Source organism: Garra rufa, chromosome 1 (genome assembly GCF_049309525.1).
Source record: "Garra rufa chromosome 1, GarRuf1.0, whole genome shotgun sequence".
Lineage (NCBI taxonomy): Eukaryota > Metazoa > Chordata > Actinopteri > Cypriniformes > Cyprinidae > Garra > Garra rufa.
In genome coordinates this window covers 4,446,374-4,466,234 of record NC_133361.1, presented here as the reverse complement: position 1 = coordinate 4,466,234, position 19,861 = coordinate 4,446,374, and the positions used below count along the sequence as shown (strand labels likewise).

The 19,861-nt window shown below is 35.3% G+C and overlaps 2 protein-coding genes across 2 annotated transcripts in view; both read right to left on the bottom strand.

The window, feature by feature from the left end:
- Positions 1-379: 379 nt before the first annotated feature.
- Positions 380-12,095, bottom strand: LOC141331978 (uncharacterized). Its single transcript, XM_073837074.1, has 5 exons — positions 11,993-12,095; positions 11,312-11,728; positions 10,862-11,233; positions 885-1,029; positions 380-800 (listed from the first exon to the last, which is right to left on the bottom strand). The coding sequence occupies exons 1-5, from the start codon at positions 12,093-12,095 to the stop codon at positions 380-382; spliced, it is 1,458 nt and encodes a 485-aa protein (XP_073693175.1).
- A 4,786-nt stretch (positions 12,096-16,881) lies between these two features.
- The window catches only part of LOC141331880 (uncharacterized), a 347,739-nt gene continuing 344,759 nt past the window's right edge, over positions 16,882-19,861 (bottom strand). The window contains exon 8 of the mRNA XM_073836956.1: positions 16,882-17,867. Within this exon, the coding sequence (XP_073693057.1) occupies positions 17,159-17,867 (709 nt within the window). The 3' untranslated portion in view covers positions 16,882-17,158. The remainder of the gene's footprint in view (positions 17,868-19,861) is intronic.

Genomic DNA, 19,861 nt, shown 5'->3' with positions numbered 1-19,861 from the left:
TTTTTTTTTCTAAATATATCATAACTAGTTCTTTATAAAAAAAAACAGTGAAGAAAACAATTTAAGTGTCACAGACTCTTCTTCAGCTTCCTGAACAAGAACAGTTTGTAAACAGCTACTTCATGAAACACAAGTTAAACTACAAGTGACAGATGTGCATTATAAGACAGTTGAACATAATATGAAAACACAGTATGATTTATATCATGAAGCAAAATCATATACAAGAATTAAACTTTTTGAAACTGTTCTTTTGAGAGGAACTTTGTATTTGAGTTGATCTCAGTTAAATCTGCTGGTTTTGAAGATGAAGATGAACTTTACTGACTGTGAAAACTTTAGATGATGTTTCTTTGTCATGGCTCTTGATTGATCCAGATTATATTTTATTGATTGATTCATTATTGTGTGCAGAATCAGATCTGAAGATGATCCACTCACTGTGATTGTTTTTTGTGTGACTGCGTAGAGAAGATAAATGTCTGAAACAGATCCCACATTCAGTGCAGTGATACGGTTTCTCTCCAGTGTGGATCCTCTTGTGTGTTCTCAGGTTTTCTGGCCGGCTGAATCTCTTGTCGCAGTGTGAACACGTGTAAGGTTTTTCTCCAGTGTGAATCCTCTGGTGCTTTCTTAAATTTCTCGCTGTAGTAAAAGTCTTTTCACACTCAAAGCACATGTAATCTCTCACACCAGAATGTATTTTCTGATGTACTTTCAAATATTCTAGACGTGAAAAACTCTTTCCGCACAAATGACATGAATATGGCTTCTCCTTTGCATGAGCTCTCAGGTGTCTCCTCAGGCTTAAAGCCCACAAAAATGTTTTATCACATTGATCACATGCGTACAGTTTCTCTCTAGTGTGGATGTTCATGTGATGCTTAAGATGTGATGATTGTGTAAAACTCTTCCCGCATTGATCACAAGTGAACGGTTTCTCTCCAGTGTGAACTCTCATGTGAAACTCCAGATTTTGTTTGTTTGTCAAACTCTTTCCACACTGAGTGCAGGTGAAAGATTTCTTGGCTCTGCTTTTCTTTAAATCTTTCTGTTCGGTTTGAGAGCGACTCATTTTGACACTATTTCTCTCATCAGCTTCACTCAATTCTTCATTCTCATTTTCTTCAATCAACTCTGAAATAAAAATAAAAACAGTTGATTTTCAGAAACTCGTTAAAAATATAAAAGAGAGAACTGTAAACTTTATGTAAAAGCAATTGCCATACAAAAGTTTGATCTTCAAATTGGACTATTAAATGTTTAATCAACTACACGATTATCTAACATACCTTTTGCATTATTGACTCACTATTTTCCTATCACCGCAAAGCTGTTTTGACACAATCTGTATGGTTGATAGTGCTATATAAATAAAAGTGACTTGACCTGACATACATTTAAATAAAAAAGTACCCAGTTCATAGAAAGAATTAATCAACTAATCATTAGACACAACTAGGGTTACCACTTTTAATACCCAAAAATAAGGGACGCATTCGGGGGGGTTTCATATGAGTTGTGCATATAATATGGGACATCCTGATTAAGAAATGATCATTGTTTTTTTTTCTACTTTTTAGAAATGGGGTCTATATACCCCGTTAAAATGTAATCATGTCCCATATCTCAAAAATGCTGCAGTAAAAAGGTTTCATATGAGTTTTGCATATAATATGGGACGTCCTGAATAAGACTGATCACCGTCAAGTACACCAATAAATAAAACGGATATTAAAGCTAGGGATGGGGCCGATCCGATCCAGTATCGGTATCGGGTTCCGATACCAGCTTAATTAATGGATCGGAAATTTCCGATCCAACCTAGAGAAATTTCCGATCCAGAGTTATGTCTACGTACAGTGCTGTCTGCTGAAATGACTTCACAAGTGATCCCGGGCTAGGTGACGTGTCTGTGCTCCAATAAGACACTGAGAGAGATGAGATGCCTCCTTTCAGGAAATCTTCAGTTTGCAGGTAGCAGTTTAGCATTGAGCGTCATACATGTCCGCTGTGTGGAAATACTTTACGGTCGGAAACGCCGCAAAGACAGCAACGTGCAATGTTTGCAAAGCCGTTGTTCCGAGAGGTGGCACCTCGTGGATTTAGTAGATTAACTGTTAAATATTACCCATCATAGAGTAAAAGTTTATAATTTGTAGACTTCGTGCGTGTTATTTTCTGTTTTTAACGTTGCCGCACACACCTGAAGCGAGCACGCGCACAGAGAGAGAGAGAGAGAGAGAGAGAGAGAGAGAGAGACGTGATTCAAACTGCGCGATTCACAGACTGATTACTCTTTAACGTCTCTTGAACAGAAACATTCATACAAAGTTATGTTTAAATACCCGTTGTTTTATTCTGGTAACAGCGTCGGTTATGTCTTCAGTGAACCGAAACAGCTGAGAAGGAGATGCGTGCCAGTATTACGTGCGTTAGGCCTTAAAGAGACAGCATCCTATAAATACCTGCAGTGAGAAGCACTAGTTATTTATCAATGAATTATTAAATTTCTGCACCTGAATACTAGTATTATTGATTTTATTAGTAACTTTATGTTTTTATTCATCTACACTTGTCATTTGTGTTAGTGTTCTTGTTCTGTTACTTATTATATTAGTTCAGCTAGTTTTTGCTGTGGATTAGAAGTACTTAAAGTAAGCATTCAGTAATTAATAAACAACAAACTTTTTTTGTTTTGTTTGTTTTTTTGCTGATCCGAAAAGTGCACTTATTGCACTTTTATTCAAAATGTTTAACATTTGAAAACCTTATTTTGTTGCTGCTACACAAGCAAGAATTTACTGAATTTATGTTGATCAGATGCACATTGTTCTATTTATAGTGTGAATATTTATTTTTTATTTCAAATATTTGAAAACCTTTATGTTTTATGCAACAAGAGTGTATATTGCACTAGTATCTAGTAACCCTGTCTTGAAATTTAAATAAATATCAATTTAAACCCTTAAAGTTGCATATTTGTTTTCAGGATGGGATTTCTGCCATTTTCTAACCTCATACTTACCTCAAGTTGCTTTTTGGGAGATACTTAGACTTGCTTGTAGAGAAGTTTGTTACAGCCTCATAAAATCAACAATAATGATAATAGTCATAGTGATATAAAAGCAAATAGAGCTCTGGTATCGGAATAGTATCGGTATCGGCAGATATCCAAATTCAGGTATCGGAATCGGATCGGAAGTGAAAAAATGTGGATCGGTGCATCCCTAATTAAAGCAGAAATGCAAATAAATAAGTAAGTAAAAATTCACGAGCATTTTGTAGTATTATCTCTCAGTCCTGGGCGTCTGACTGAAAAGCGCTCTGCAAGCGCGTTCTCTCTGTGTTGTTTCTGAAACTACCGTAATCACTGTAATATGCGCGCACACTTATAATCAATCGCGGCTGGCTTGACAGTGTTTTTCTGAACCCCGGCTGGTTTTACCGCAGTGAGTAACTGCATGAGACGCTGCTTTAAAAAAAATTATAAAAAATACGGGACAAAACCCATCCCGTATTGATTCAAAACGGGACGATTCCGTATTTTAAGGGACGGGTGGTAACCCTAGATTGTTTTTGCCGGTTGAATGGAGGACATGTGTTCAAGTAAAAGTCTCCTCTCTGCACTGAATGCGCGTTATAAATAAAATTACACAGTTATTCATATGTGAACCTGACATTTACCTCACATTCCTGCTACACTCAAACATAACTACGCAAATGAAGATAACAGGACAGCAAAAAGCAAACAAAAATAAGAACTCACCGGACAACTCTCTCTCTCACGCAACTCCGCTCTCTAACTCGCGCATGCGCACATCGAGTGATCCTCACGAGCGCTGAAGATGAAGAAAGAGCGTCTCGATCGCCCCCAGGAGGCTGGAATCAGTATAGGTCACAAACCCCACCCTCTCCATGTTTTGACATTGTATGTAGTTTTCATTGGGTATGTAGATTTCTTAGGTTGAAGCTGAAACTGGTGTATTGGGCTACTGTTAAAGAGCATTCAGAAATACACCCAGTTTAAAGAGTCTTGGAAAGCTGCTGGGAACATGAATGTAAATCTAAATAGATTTGGATGGAAAGCAAATAATGAGGCTTAAAATGGTAGGTAAATGTGCTGTGGTTATTTCCAATGTCTGTAGTTGATTTTCAGGTTATAAATGATTAAAAAAAACAGAATAATCTAAAGATCATTTATCAGTGTATGCTACAGAAACTATTGCAATATTATCAGCTCTTCAGTGGGTTGAAGAGATTAATATACCTGAAGTCCTTATATGTTCAGACTGTTTTTAAAGATTGGTTAATCATCGACTAGACAAGACATTTTATCAGACATCTTACAAAGATTGTTCAGAATGCCAGGGCCGTGCAGAGACCTTTAAAGGGGCAGGTGCTCAAAGTATAAAAAGGGCACCTGGAACAAGACATTAAAGAGCCCCTCGGGTCCATCACCTCATTGTAGGCATCCAGTTACTTACGTAACAAGTAACAATGTCATTAATAAGACAAGTAATGCATTATTCAAAGTTTTAATTGCATTTATGTTTAGTTCAGGACTCAAACAATAGAATTAGTAATATTTTTATCACTATAAAAGGGGCTCTCTAAATAGGGCTGTGCTCAAAACATCAGTACAGCAATACTGTACTGTATATTGTGACACATTCCTTGCTGATATACATATCATTACAGAGGCTTCTAGCAGCCAATGCTGTGAAGCAGTTTTGAGAAAGAAACAGAACATAAAAAAAAAAAACATTTTAATGTTTAAAAGATTAAAAATATTTTCTTTGGACCTATTCATTTTGAGTAGAAATTGTTGTGTATTAAATTGTCAAACCTAAAGATTTTCTTCTCTCTGTTAAACACAATAATAAAAAACAGCTGTTATATTAAACTCTGTGTGGTCACTATTGAAAATATCTGTGGCCCCTGATGTATATTGTATTGTAAGATTGTAGACGGTAGGATATAAAATGGCATGAAATGGCATGATTTATAATTCAGATACAGGTTCACACAAAAACAAAATATCTTATACAATGGAATTTCAGCCTTTATACCATTAAAAGGGATAAATCGAGTTTTTAATTTATTATTATATTTTATTTAAAACATAAATAGTACTGTCTTAATTGTTTAGATATTTAGAAGGCACATTAACATCTTTCACATTTACAACTCTAATTGTTTGCTGCATAAAAACTAGGTCGATCATTGCAATAATTTGACCATAAAGAGCTGAAAAATGTGGAAATAAAAATTCATTCTTTGTCACAAGGGGGCGCTTTAGGAGCGCTGAAATACTACGGTTTCCATTGAACGGCTGAACACAAAGCAGCATTAACGCAGTTTTATCAGACGTGAAATGAAAATGCAAACGACATGTTTCTGAGGACAGTCAGTTCCCTTCAGATACATTCATATAAAGACATCAGTGACACGTTTTGACTTTGAAACGTGCATATTTATTCATTTCAATGACATCATTGCCTTCTGAAGTTTAATCCAGCCCTATCGCGTTTCTGGTCTTTCCGTCCCCAAATGTAAGACCTCCTAAATTATAATGAAGTCTTTTCTTATACTATTTAACATATATAAAACATTTTATGGCCTGCAGGAGCCCTCTTCTTTACGATAGATTTACGATTATTTTTACATGACATTAACATTATCGGCAGCTATTTCAGAGCAGACTACACATGCACAAGCTATAAAAAATTATAAATACTCGTGCATACTCTCTTTTCTTCACGTCATTCTTATAATAATAAGTAACTTTAAATCTGGTGAAAACACCACTTACCAACAGCCAGGAACGTGTCTATCCTTGGCTTTATAAACATGATCGGATCGCCCTGAACTTCCGGGTGGGGTCGTCACGTGAAAGGTCATGACGAGGGTCATTTTATTTACAGCTAAAACATTATTAATTAATTTTACTAATAGTTCGATTGGGCAGGCTGTCGCGAATTCGTTATTTTTATAAATATTTAATTTTTATATTATTAAAAAAATATATATATATTAACAAAAGGGCACTTTGATCACTATAGGAGCCAAAAGGGCAGGTGCTCAAGCACCCTCCGCCCCCTTTTTTTTTTTTAAAGAAAAAATATTAAAAGCTAATAATTGCCCCGCCCAACGAGACTAAATATCGTGTATTGGCGATTGACAAGCTGACGATCCACGCGATCTGACAAAGAGGTTTATTGGCCAGCTCTAGAAATTCATAAATGTTTGTTTTACAGGAACCCAACCATAGCCTTGAGGGGATCAGGAGAGCCATGAAACACTAAGAGTGTCAGCATCATAATGAATGGTGCAAACATCATAAAAGAGGCAGACATTGACATGACGCAAGCTGTGGAATGCCTGTTTGCGGTCTATTTTCTTTTCAATGTGCAATAGCCAGTTGCCATTAAGCACGCAATGACTTTTATTGAAAAATATATGCTCAAAATAAGGTGTTGCCATGACACAAGAACACCAATACCTGTACGAAAAATGTACAACCAACTTGTGTTATAAATTGTGTAATAGATTGTTCATGTTTTTGTTAATGCATTGTTTCTGTCTGCATTGTGGTGTGTATTTCTTACTTCAAAGGTACATGTAAAAGTTAAGTTAATAGTAAAAAGTTAAATAACTTAAATTAAACATTTGAATGCAATGTAATGGAATGTTTACTTGTTTTAAAGGAGTACACAGAGATGCAGTTGTAAGGTCCGCCCACTGGTCCAACGACGGTATCCAATGGCACGGCAGAAGGATTCTCACGTGTTTCTGTCTTTCCTTTTATGCAGCACAACAAATCGTCGCCTTAGAATTATAAGGTTCTATCTGACATTTTTGTCAAAATTGACTTATTCATATATTCTTATTCTGTAACTTATTTACATTATGTGATGTTTTTTTTTAAGTTGTGTACATTTTAGGACTTTTTATTTAGAAGAAAAAAAAAGGTTCTATCTACAGAGTCGAATTATAACTTGGTTCTATAAGGTTCTATCTGTGAGCCAATCAGCACTTCGAATGCAAACAAGAGGACCAATCAGGATAAACTTTCTTTGTCATGTTGCCAGACTGCTCCAAAACAGCAGGAAAGATTAAAACAACAATTACACGTCTGTAGAATCAATGAGTGCAATTCGCATTTATTCCTCAAAGTGGCAGTGTTTAAAGCATAATGATGGTGTGATTTATTTTTACTCATAATTACCGCTACCGGCATTATATACATTACTGGCATAAAACAAATAATAGTATCTGCAATTGACTCGTATGGCTATACTGCAGAGCAATTGCATAATGTAAAGTACTTAAAGAAATATAAGTGTCTCTGTCGTTTGATGTTGAATGTGGTCAATAGCAATCAAACTGTTGTTATTAAAGATGTTGAAAACGATAGTTTTGCGAATATGGCTGAATATGGCTTTTTGTGGAATAAAGTCCTGGTCAGATGGATTAGAGTAGCTGATTTTTTTTAACTGTTTCTGCAATAATGTCTTTAATTATCCACTATAATTATAAAATTAACATATGCTCTGGACAAAATATTCAGCACTGCCTTTTATGCCTAACTTAAACAAGAAAAAAATTGTTGTCCTAAAATATTAAATAAATGTGATAAAGAAAGCATTACAGCTAAAATAAATAAATTTTCCTAAATGCATGACCTCTAATTCATCTGACTCCAAAAATGAAAAGGTTTTAATGATATTTAAGAATTTAGTAAGTCGGTGTAGGTGTTTGAAGATCCTTGATTTAACTCTCTAGTTACTTTACTGGTTCATTCGGATTCTCATGTCGCTCAGGAATATCACATCGACCGTTTGCGTATTCCACGATCACATACTCACCAGTCTTGGTTATTAGACAGAGGTAATTGACCAATACTTTAGATGGCCGCTCCTGCTTGCTCATTCTAAAAATATCTTTGGTTGGTCCCCATAGATCTGTACACACTTGGATAAAGCAATATTATCTCTAGCCAGAGATACCACTACTATAGATATAAGCCGACCAATATTGCTTCTCTAATAGTAGTTTTGGTTTGGTCATGCCATGATTTCTCATGTACACTTAACTAAAGTGATATAACAATAAACAGAGGTTAGGCTTACCCTATTTAGGTTGGTCAAACAACTTTCAGTTGACCTAAACGGAAATTCCCTTTTAGCCCTTACAGTTTAAGTACACTTGAACTAATACCAAGTGTTAGCCAGATCTCTAAATATACAGCTCCATCACAACTGGATTTAGTCTGTTACTAACCTGATGCAGAAATGCGGTAACAAGGATACTACATAATCTACTAGAGTTAATAAGTTCAGAGCAATCAAGATAAATTCAAACATAACAATTTACTAATCAGGTAATCGGAATATCAATTCAATTTTCAATTCAAAACGATATAAAAACATTGATCTTTTATACAAGCATTCAATAATACAAAATGAGAGGATTCAGAAGTATCATCTGATAGTGAGAACTTCACACGGCAATTGTGCGGGAGATCTGTCTACAGATTCACTGAACTCTTGTTGTTTTCCCTTAAAGATCCAGACAAGTCCTGAAGTTACCAAATGGTGTAGTTTGTTTATTGTAAGGATTTTAGCATATCAAGGATATCACTTCTGCGGGCTGTGAGTACGAGGTGAGAATTTCTCTTCAATATCTGTGGGAATGGTTATCTCATTTACATGCAGACGGTGGTTTGTGTGAAAGACCTGGGAGTAGTCTGGATCTTGATGGCTGTTTGTCCTATTGTTAAGAGAATGAGACCCCTTTACCAAAGACACACTGAGACCTTTCAAATGATACCAAACATGAATTGTTACATTCTTTTAAACACTGTTTGCTTGGTGCTTTCTGTATTGCCCTTGGTTCAGAAGGAAAGGAGGGGGAGAGAGGGTAGGGGAAGTGGATATGGAGAATCAGGTGTGATCTTTCTATCTCTCTCAGTGGGGTGTGCTCTTGAAGTGAAGAAGTTAGGTTCATGAGACAGAGTTCCGACGTTGGTTCCCGTAAGATTTCTTTGTGTTCTCAAGCTGTGGCCCTCCTCCAGTTCAGCCAAATGGTATCAGCCTTACACAGTTTTAAAAAAAAAAATATTGTAATTTTGCTGTCTTTTTAATAAAGAAAATGTATTTTTAATATCTGTTTTTATAAAACAAATTAATAAATTTTCAGATTTTGTTATGATTTCTTATCCAGTTCAAGCTTTTTTTTTTTTTGTAATAATAAAGAACCCTTTATGGTTCAAAAAAGAACCATTTGGCTTAGATTTACAGAACCATTTGGGGTTCCATATATGAAGCAGTTGATAGAACATTTTCTGGTTCTAAATAGAACCATTTGTTTTAAGAGTGTACACAACACAATGCCCCAAACATGCGATAAAAGGTATTTGTTGATGCCAATCAGAGGTTTTGTTCTAACTAGCCGCAACAGTGATATGTGAAATTTCTATTTTCAAATGTGGTCTCTATTTCCGTGACAGAGAACGACAATGATGATCTCAGGTACTGTGCTTTATTTTTTGTTGAATGTGTCTGTGAGTTTGACTATCATTTTGCATGACCTTATAGCCATACTGCAAGCAACAATAGATACGTTTAACTCTATCTATCCATCTAAATTAAATGTAAGGAAAGATTAAAACTGTGAACTCGATGCAAACCAACAAACGTATTTCGTAAGAAAAGATGGCATGAGTCAGTATGTACATTTAATAATGTTTAATAGGTTTAATATTTACGAATTCGATTACAAACTTATAAGTAGACAAGCTTTTGATTGGCTGTGATTTTTGATTATGATTTTTGATATTCAATATTCCAAATCCTAACCCATGTTCAAAGCAATGTTAAAACAACATCTTTTAAAAACAAATGGGGAGGTTTTTTTTTTTTTTTTTTTTTTTTTTTTTTTAACAAGTTAATGTGTGTGTGTGTGTGTGTTTATGTGGGTATTGTGTATATTTTTGCTATCTTCTTGTTTTCTTAGCCTGGGATTGTGAAGCACTTTGTGCAATGTGAGTTGGATTAAACTGATATTTAAACAGACAAATGAGGAGCAATGATTTTATACGGTATGTGAAAGGAGCAGCATATATACACAGATTTCAACTCTTTGTTGAAACAGAAGTAATGTATTAAGCATAAAGGAGATAAACTTAACCTAAAGCATTAATCTCAGGCCAGTATTGATCTAATACTAATACCAACGTTGGTATAGACACTATCGACATTAGGATCTATAGGCAAACGTATTCAATCGCAGTCATGTGAGGAGTAAAATGTAGTTTATTAGACAAATAAAAGCTTAATTGAATGATATAAAAAAAAAAAAAAATCAAGCATAATAGTTGCTTTTGTTCATGGCTTTTAGATAATAAAACTGAAATTATAAAATTACTTTTCCAAAGTTCAAACACAATCAGCAGACCATAAATGTTGTTGATGAAATATAAAAAGTAAAGATAGCAATGTAATAATTAAAAAGTAACATTTAATCAGCATTTAATCAGCAAATACAAAGTATTATATAAAGTCTCAACTCATAAGATGGCGTCTGTAAAGTTATAATGATATTTCTATTCTTACAATCCTGCTGATTAAATGCATTGAACATAATATGAAACTCAACGATAGCACAATGATATTTTGAATATAACTTTGTTCACTGGTCTTGGGAAATATCTTTGAGTTGATCTGAATCTTACAGTATTTTTGTCTTGTCATTTGAAATGGCAGATTTATCCAGATGATATTTTATTGCTCGATTCACTATTGGGTCACATTAGATGAGGACGCTGCACCAGACCTAAAGTGCTGGATTTAATTACTGTGATATCTTTTTGTATGCTCACGTAGCGCAGAAGATTGGTTGAAACACTTCCCACATTGAGTGCAGTGATACGGTTTCTCTCCAGTGTGGATCCTCTCATGTGTTCTCATATGTCCTGCATGGATGAATGTCTTGTCACAGTATGAACACATGAACTGTTTATCTCCAATGTGCATTTTCTCATGTGTTTTCAGATGTGATGACTGATTAAATGTCTTATTACAGTGTGAACACATATAAGGTTTCACTCCAGTGTGGGTCCTCTCGTGTGTTTTCAGATGTGGCGACTGACTGAATCTCTTGTCGCAGTGTGAACACTTGTAGGGTTTTTCTCCAGTGTGGATCCTCTGGTGCAGTTTTAAACAGTTTGCTGAAATAAAAGTCTTTTCACACTCAACGCACATGTAATCTTTCACACCAGTATGTATTCTCTGGTGCATTTTCAAACTTTGTAGTAATGAAAAACTATTTCCACACAAATCACATGAATGTGGCTTCTCCTCTGAATGAACCATCAGGTGTGTCTTCAGTTCTGAAGCTCTCAAAAATGTTTTCCCACATTGATCACATGCGTGCAGTTTGTCTCTAGTGTGGATGATCATGTGTACCTTAAGTCTTGACGATTGTGAGAAACTCTTCCCGCACTGATCACAAGTGAACGGTTTCTCTCCAGTGTGAACTCTCATGTGAACATCATGATTATATTTGCATGGGAAACTCTTTCCACACTGAGTGCAGGTGAAAGATTTCTTGGCTCTTCTTTTCTTTAAATCTTTCTGTTTGGTTTGAGAGCGACTCATTTTGACATGATTTCTCTCATCAGCTTCACTCAATTCTTCATTCTCCTCAGTATCTTCAATCAGCTCTGAAATAACAGTAAAAACAGTAAGCACTTGTCATCCCCATAGATGGACGCTAGGTGACCTTTCAGGTCAGGGGTAGATGCCTTCGGGTCCCTCAGCTGTTCCCCTCATCCTAATTTAGGCCTACAGAACCTTTTATGTCATTCTGCTTTCACAGCAGTTCTAGCAAACAAGCACTGCACGATGTTTCATAAGCACACAAGATAAGTAAAATATTTTTCTTCCACACAGCATTATCAATGAATTAATGAAGAAAAAACACCAACCTGTTTGTTCCTCAGTGTGTTTGATTCTGCAGGGTTCAGGGTCTCTCATCTTGTCTCTGTCCTCTGATTTGATGGGAATATTCCAGCATTTATTGCTGAACATTTGATTGTTGAGGAGATTCACTGAACATGAATTTCTGTGTGGAAAAGCAGATTTGTCCAAATCAACAATAAATCAAAAAGGCATTAAAGTCCCCCTGAAATCAAAATTAAAGTTTTTTGGCTTTTAGTATGAATATATTAGCCTTAAGATTATCTATAAGCTAGTGTGCTTCAAAGCAATGACAAAATTCGCTTTTACAAGAAATGGGCATTCAAAACTTCCAGTCTCGTCACTTCCGCCAATATGAATCAAGGATTTTGATGATATCACCGCGCACTTCAGTTTCTGATCAAACGTTCTGTCCAATCAAATGCGCTCTAAAGTCCGTAGAGTCCCGCCCCCTACACAGAGACGCGGAGGAGATCATATGCGCTCATATGCGCGGTCGGACTCGGCATGTCTTAAACTACACAGCCTCAGCATGATTATTATCACTATTTCGTTTTAGCAAGAGTTTCATATTGAATCTGTGGGGTAATTTATTAGTCTGTGGCTGTCATAAGCTTACAAATGCGGCTTTACCGAGCTCAACGGCTCTGGCCCGAGCAGATATTAATGGAACGCTATTGGCTGTTCAAAATAAGTGGGCGGGGCTTAGCGATATGTTTTTGTTTCAGTTAAAAGAACGTCACCACATAGAAGAACGCTGCGTGTTTCAAGGCACTTCAGTGGACCTTTAAGTGTTGTTTCTTTGTGAATCATTGCTTTACTATATTACATTACTATATTTAAAATCACAACTTAAGCTAATAACAGCAATACTGTGCTTAAGTCTGACTGTCTGACAGTTTCACCTATTGTGTTAAATAGTCAAGAATAAAAATTACCCTTCATCATTTTTAAAATACAAAAGTAATAATAAAAAAAAAACAAGTTTGTAGTAGGTTCCTATAATGACAAAAATGATTTACTACAGGTGAGACTTATATATTATAAAATATATATTATAATTCACCAAAATATTTCCACATTCTGTTTGTAGTACATTCCTAGTGTCCAGACTGACTTGCCAATACCTCTTTTCATATGGGCACAAATGCAATGTTAAAACACTATATGTTTTTGGAACATTCCCTGAAATAAATCATCTGGATAAATCACTGCATCCTATCTGTCACTAATTCTAAATTATAGATGTAATGCAAAACTATTTCTTTTTTCACTCATTCTTTAGCAATATTTGAAAAAAGAAAAGAAATAAAGAAAAAAATTTAAGTGCTTGACATGTCCCTTTAACCACAGCAATATTCCTGCTAAAATTAAGACACATTTTTTTATTTATTTTTTTACTACTGCACATACACACGTTGCTGTAAATGCGTTATTTAATGGACTGGTCATTAGGGTAAAAATCCATTCAAAGATGTAGACTAAACAAAACAATTTGGGCGTTGGTCTGTAAGACGCGACATTAAAATGTATTAAACGGCGTCTGGTACGAATGGCGAAAGGAGAAACAAAAGAGTCCAATAATGATACAAACATTCACAAATAATGTAGAAAGCTTTGAAGTCTGTTCCGTAGAAAATTCCATGTGACGAATCTGTGGCCGTCCAACATCTGCTGAAAACTTTTTGCCTGCACGCGCATGTCCCAGTTAACATGATCCCCAGTTGATCCATAACACCGGCTGGGTTTTTATATAAGTACATTACTCATTTAAAAAAAATGCTTTAATTCACCAAAAGGTTTTATATCCGAAATGTTTGCATATAAAATCTTTATTTTAACGTTATTCAGCAAACACTATATCCGATCAACAAGGCAGTGTCTAACTGAGATTTCAACCCATTTTTACAGCCGAACGGGGCTTTCCTCATTTGTGAAACTATTTGTCCTGAACAACTCCGTATTTCACTCATCATTTACAAACGAAAGAATGTTAGACACAATTTTTGTTTCTGCCGGATGAAAGAAGCACAGTTTTTGAGTAAATTTCTCTTTTCTGGACTGAATACAAACGTTAAATGAACGTCATTCATACGTGAAGCTGACATTTTCCTCAAACTTCTGCTACCCGCAAACCTAATTATGTAAAATAAGATATTAGATAAAAAAAAAAAGCAAACAATAGAGCTGAAGAAAAAGAGGACTCACTCTCTCCGGACAACTCTCTCTCTCTCTCACGCAGCTCCGCTCTCTAACTCGCGCATGCGCACATCGACTGATCCTCACGAGCCCTGAAGATGAAGAAAGAGCGTCTCGATCGCCCTCAGGAGGCTGGAATCAGTATAGGTCATAAACCCCACCCTCTCCATCTAATCTAATGGAACGAGAGTCAAAACTAATTTATTTACACTTCAAAATTTTCCTAAGATCGGTTTTGACATTGTATGTAGGCCTAGTTTGTATTAGGTATGAAGGCTAGTTTTGCCTTGCCTAAGTTGAAGCTGAAACTGGAGTATCGGGCTACTGTAAAAGAGCGTTCGGAAATACACCCAGTTAAAAGAGTCTTAGAAAACATGAATGTAAATCTAAATAGTTTTGGATGGAAAACAAATAATGAGTTTGAAATAAGTAAATGTGCAGTGGTTATTCCCAATGATTGATATTCAGCTTCTAGTGAGTATAAATGATAAAATCAGACAAGAATGTAAAGATACAATGTATGAATATATCAGTAACTCAAATATATGGATCAAAAGATCCTGTAAGAAGACACACAGCAGCAGCAATGTATGTCCCAAGGTTCAGGTAGTGAATAACAAAAATAACTTCTATTCAATAGAGTTAAGAGGAAGTGTCGGAAACAACGCAGAAGATGGGGTGAATAAAACACACACTCAAAAAAAAATGGTTTTGTGTCATTGTTGGTTTTATTTAAATATTTTATTTTAAAACAACATATATATATATTTTGTTGTCCGCCAAAACACTATTGTATTGTGCTTAAATAACTTAAGCTGTTTAATTATCCACTTTACTTAATTATGAATTGTTAAAGTAACGCAAAGGGTTTAATTTCACCATTCAAAAACGGGATGTGACAATTTCTAAAGTATTTGATGAAGACACGTCATGATTGATCATTATTACAGACACCTGATGTTAATAAGCAGAATCACCAAAAGAGGAAAAACAAAAACATTTAAGCAACCATTATAGTGGTCAATGGTTGCATTAGTTGGGCTCTTGACCCTTAAATCTTCAATGTTAGATTTTGTTTGGCTGCTTTTACTGAGTTATAACAGCCAGACAAGCCAAGAACAAAAGTAGCATTGACTGTACTTAAAATAGCTATCATCATATAGTGACTTAAGTACTTGACTTAGGTTTTCCTTACAGATTACAATAGAACTGTGAACAAAAGATCTGTCAGTTATGGCTTTATGAGACAGATGAAGAAAGAAAAAAAAATGGCTTTTTTGCTTTTAGGCACACAGACATGAAGAATCAGTGTGAGAATCACAACAACGGTGACCACCAAAAAACCATGTTGTAGCCAATCAGAGCTCATCCATGACTCCCATCATGCATTGCGACATTAATAAATTATGAGCTGTTTGGCCTATTTTTTAGTAAACCAAAACAAGCTGACTAAACTTAATGGTTTTAAGTTAAAGGACATTGATTACATTGATTTGGTTGGACATTACTATTTCACGTTGATTTTCCTAATTCAATTGTGTTGTCTTAACAGAATAATTTTGAATAGATTGAAAAAAATCCTTATATGTTAATAAAAAACAATTTGGTTGTTTGGAACCACTGTCCATAATTGAATTGAGTTAGTTTAAAGAATCATTTTTTTGAGTGCAGTCGAGTGTTATAATTCTGATGTGATCCTTGTTTGGAACTATTTTCGTTGGTGAATTTGATAAATATTTTGCCTAAAATGTAAGTAACTTAACTACTTGACTAACCACTTGCTCACTGAACTAAAATCATTAGCTGCATTTCCATTACCCCTTAAATTGCTCAAAATGAAACTGCAAATTGAAAACACGCCAAATGGAAATGTGTCAATTGCGCATAAATTCCCATATATCGCAGGTGGTTTTTCAGGCAATTCGAAAAAGGAGTATTTCGCAAAACAGCAATGGAAATGTGTTTTTTTTTTTTTTTTTTTTTGCATTTACAGGTCACATTCGATTAAATAAACCCCAAATCAAATCCACAACAATACATTGTCTTAACTTATCGCAAGAGGAAAAAAAAAATGTTTCACTCACATAAAATCGGTTAATGGAAACAGCGAATTGAAAATATGCCTAATGCAAACGCGTCAATTGCGCAAAAACTCCCCCATATCGCAAAAAGGTTTTTACGCTCTTTTTTTCGTATTTACAGGTCACATTCGATTAAATATAGCAAAAAAAAAAAAAAATAAATAAATACATAGTCATGATTTATGGCGAGAGGAAAAAAATACATTTCAGTCGCATAACATCGGTTAATAGAAACGCCGTCATTTTGCAAAATATTTTTCAATCGACATTAGCTGCGTTTCAATTACCCCTTAAATAGCGCAAAATGAAACAGCAAATTGAAAATACACCTAATGTAAATGCGTCAATTGTGCAGAAACTCCCATATAATCGCAAAAAATGTTTTTACACTCGCATGTAATTCTTCGAAATCTGAACATTTTGTAAAACAGCAATGGAAACGTTTTTTTGGAAACGCGCCTAGTGTAACAGTGCTATTCAGCAAAATAGCTCCCCTGGTATGTTACTGGACTACATCGTGTTATAAATAAACAAAACGTTTTGAATATTTAACATCGTGTTATAAATACAATAAACTACACATTTTGAATATTTTCCTCAGTGTGTTTCTTCATTATAAAACAATTGAGCACAATATGACAGTCGTGAGAAAACACAATGATATCATTTAAAGCATGAAGCAAAATCACATAGAAAGAATAAAACACTGTGACATTGTTCTTTGGGGAGGAACTCCATCTGTGAGTCGATCTGAATCTCACTTTATTCACTGTGAAAACTTTTGATAACGATTCTTTGTCATGTCACTTGTAATGACAGATTTATCCAATTATATTTTATTGCTTGATGTATTATTGTGTCACATTTGGATGCAGCATCAGATCGGAAGATGATCTACTTATTGTGAATTTTCTTTGTATGGCGGCGTAAAGCAGATAAATGATTGAAACGGATCCCACATTCAGTGCAGTGATACGGTTTCTCTCCAGTGTGGATCTTCTCATGTGTTTTCAGGACATCTGGCAGTCTGAAGCCCTTGTCGCAGTGTGAACACATATAAGGTTTCTGTCCAGTGTGGATGCTCATGTGACTCTTAAGGTGTCCTTTTTGTGCAAAACTCTTCTGGCATTGATCACATGTGTAAGGTTTCTCTCCAGTGTGGATTCTCTCATGTCTTTTCAGGTGTTTTGTCAGTCTGAATCTCTTGTCGCAGTGTGAACATATATAAGGTTTTTCTCCAGTGTGGATCATCTGGTGCTTTCTTAAACTGCTCGCTGTAGTAAAAGTCTTTTCACACTCAAAGCACATGTAATCTCTCACACCAGCGTGTATTTTCTGATGTACTTTTAAACTTTGTAGATGTGAAAAACTCTTTCCGCACAAATGGCATGAATGTGGCTTCTCCTTTGCATGAGCTCTCAGGTGTTTCCTCTGGTTTGAAGAACACAAAAATGTTTTATCACATTGATCACATGCGTACAGTTTCTCTCTAGTGTGGATGTTCATGTGATCCTTAAGATGTGATGATTGTGAGAAACTCTTCCCGCACTGATCACAAGTGAAGGGTTTCTCTCCAGTGTGAACTCTCATGTGACGCTCAAGACTTTGTTTGTCTATCAAACTCTTTCCACACTGAGTGCAGGTGACAGATTTATTGGCTCTTTTTTTCTTTAAATCTTTCTGTTTGGTTTGAGAGCGACTCATTTTGACATGATTTCTCTCATCAGCTTCACTCAATTCTCCATTCTCCTCATTATCTTCAGTCAGCTCTGAAATAACAGTAAAAAAAGGTCCATTTTCAGAAACCCATTTTAAAAAAGCCTAAAAAAGACCTTGATATAACAGCAGAAAGTAGGCTATCTGTATGGATAATAGGCCTATATAAATAAAGGTGACTTGACATACATTTTGTTAAAAGAAAAAAATACCCAGTTCAAAATAAGTCTCTTATTATTTGCTGCTTCATTGATTATTCAACAGCTGTAAAGATGCATAACCAAATATGTGTATCCAAATAATCAATGCTGCTATATTTTCCTTGATTTTGATATTTATAGGTTTATGCTTCTTATATTAATCCTCATCATATACTCATATCCCAGTATTTAATGTTACTCATTTATGTTTGTCTTTTCATTTAGTTTGATGTATTGTCATAATATTTTATGTCATCTGCGTTGCTCACTGTTTTACAATGTCAGCTGGCAGTTTGAAAACCTTGTCACAAGATGTTTGTGAACAATTTTGGACACAGAAGGGCCACCATTCAAGTGGGAATTAAAATAAATATGGTGGGTAACATAATAAACCGTTTGTGCAGATGAAGAAAATATCAGATCCTGTCTCAGTTACTCATGGTGTTCCACAGGGGTCAGTCTTTGGTCCGCTTTTAATTATCATTTATATTCTACCTCTTGGTCGTATTTTTTGTTATTATGGTAATTTTTGTATTGATTCTTTACTCCTTGTACTGTAATGCTTTCTCACCAGTGAATTATACCCTCCATCAACGCTGTCTCTCATAGTTTCACTAGTAAACACAAACCTGTTTGTTCTTCAGTATCTTCAGTGTGTTTGATTCTGCAGGGTTTTGAATCTCTCATCTTCTCTCTGTCCTCTTTAATAAACTCAGATTTGCAGATTTCAGCTCTTCCTGATGATTTGATAAAATATTAATATTAATAAGTAATTCAAGGTTTTTATTCTCACAATCCAAAATGTTGTATCTCACATTCAGTAAGTCAGTCTGGCCACTGGCTGTTACTACAACATTGTAAAACTCATCCATTTCAATGAACTATTGGACATAGTGAGAGTAAAATCAAAACTACGGTTGGAATTTGCTGACGGCTCCTTAAAAAATAATCGTGATGATCTAGCAATCTAGAGTAATAAAATTAAAACTGTTTTCACGTTATAAAAGCAACTATAACAAATTTGATCAGCCACAAATACATTTCAAAAGAGAAATAAAAGAATAAAAAATGCAGCAGCAAACTTGATATGAGCTCTTTTTCCACATTTATTAACAGCAACCGTTTTTGCTCCAAATATAGAAACAATCATTCACAGGAGCATACAAAACACAAAATCGCCCAGATCTGAATGAAATGGACACGTTTTCCTCACATGCTTGTTGTCTGCTGTGCTTTATTTTAACGTTATTTTCAGCAAACACTCGGTATCCGATGAAAACAAAGCAGTGTCTAACTGAGATTTACAGCCGAACAGGACTTTCATCATTTGTGAAACTATTTGTCCTGAACAACTCCGTATTTAACTCATCTTTATGAACGGAATATATGCTATAAAACTACTATAAAGTTATTCGTACGTCACACGTAAACCTAATTACGCAAAATAAATAGGCAGGACAGCAAAAAGCAAATAATAGAGAAGAAAAGGAGGACTCACCGGACAACTCTCTCTCCCTCTCTCTCTCTCTCTCTCTCTCTCTCTCTCTCTCAAGCAGCTCCGCTCTCTAACTCGCGCATGCGCACATCGAGTGATCCTCACGAGCGCTGAAGATGAAGAAAGAGTGTCTTGATCGCCCCCAGGAGGCTGGAATCAGTATAGGTCACAAATCCCACCCTCTCC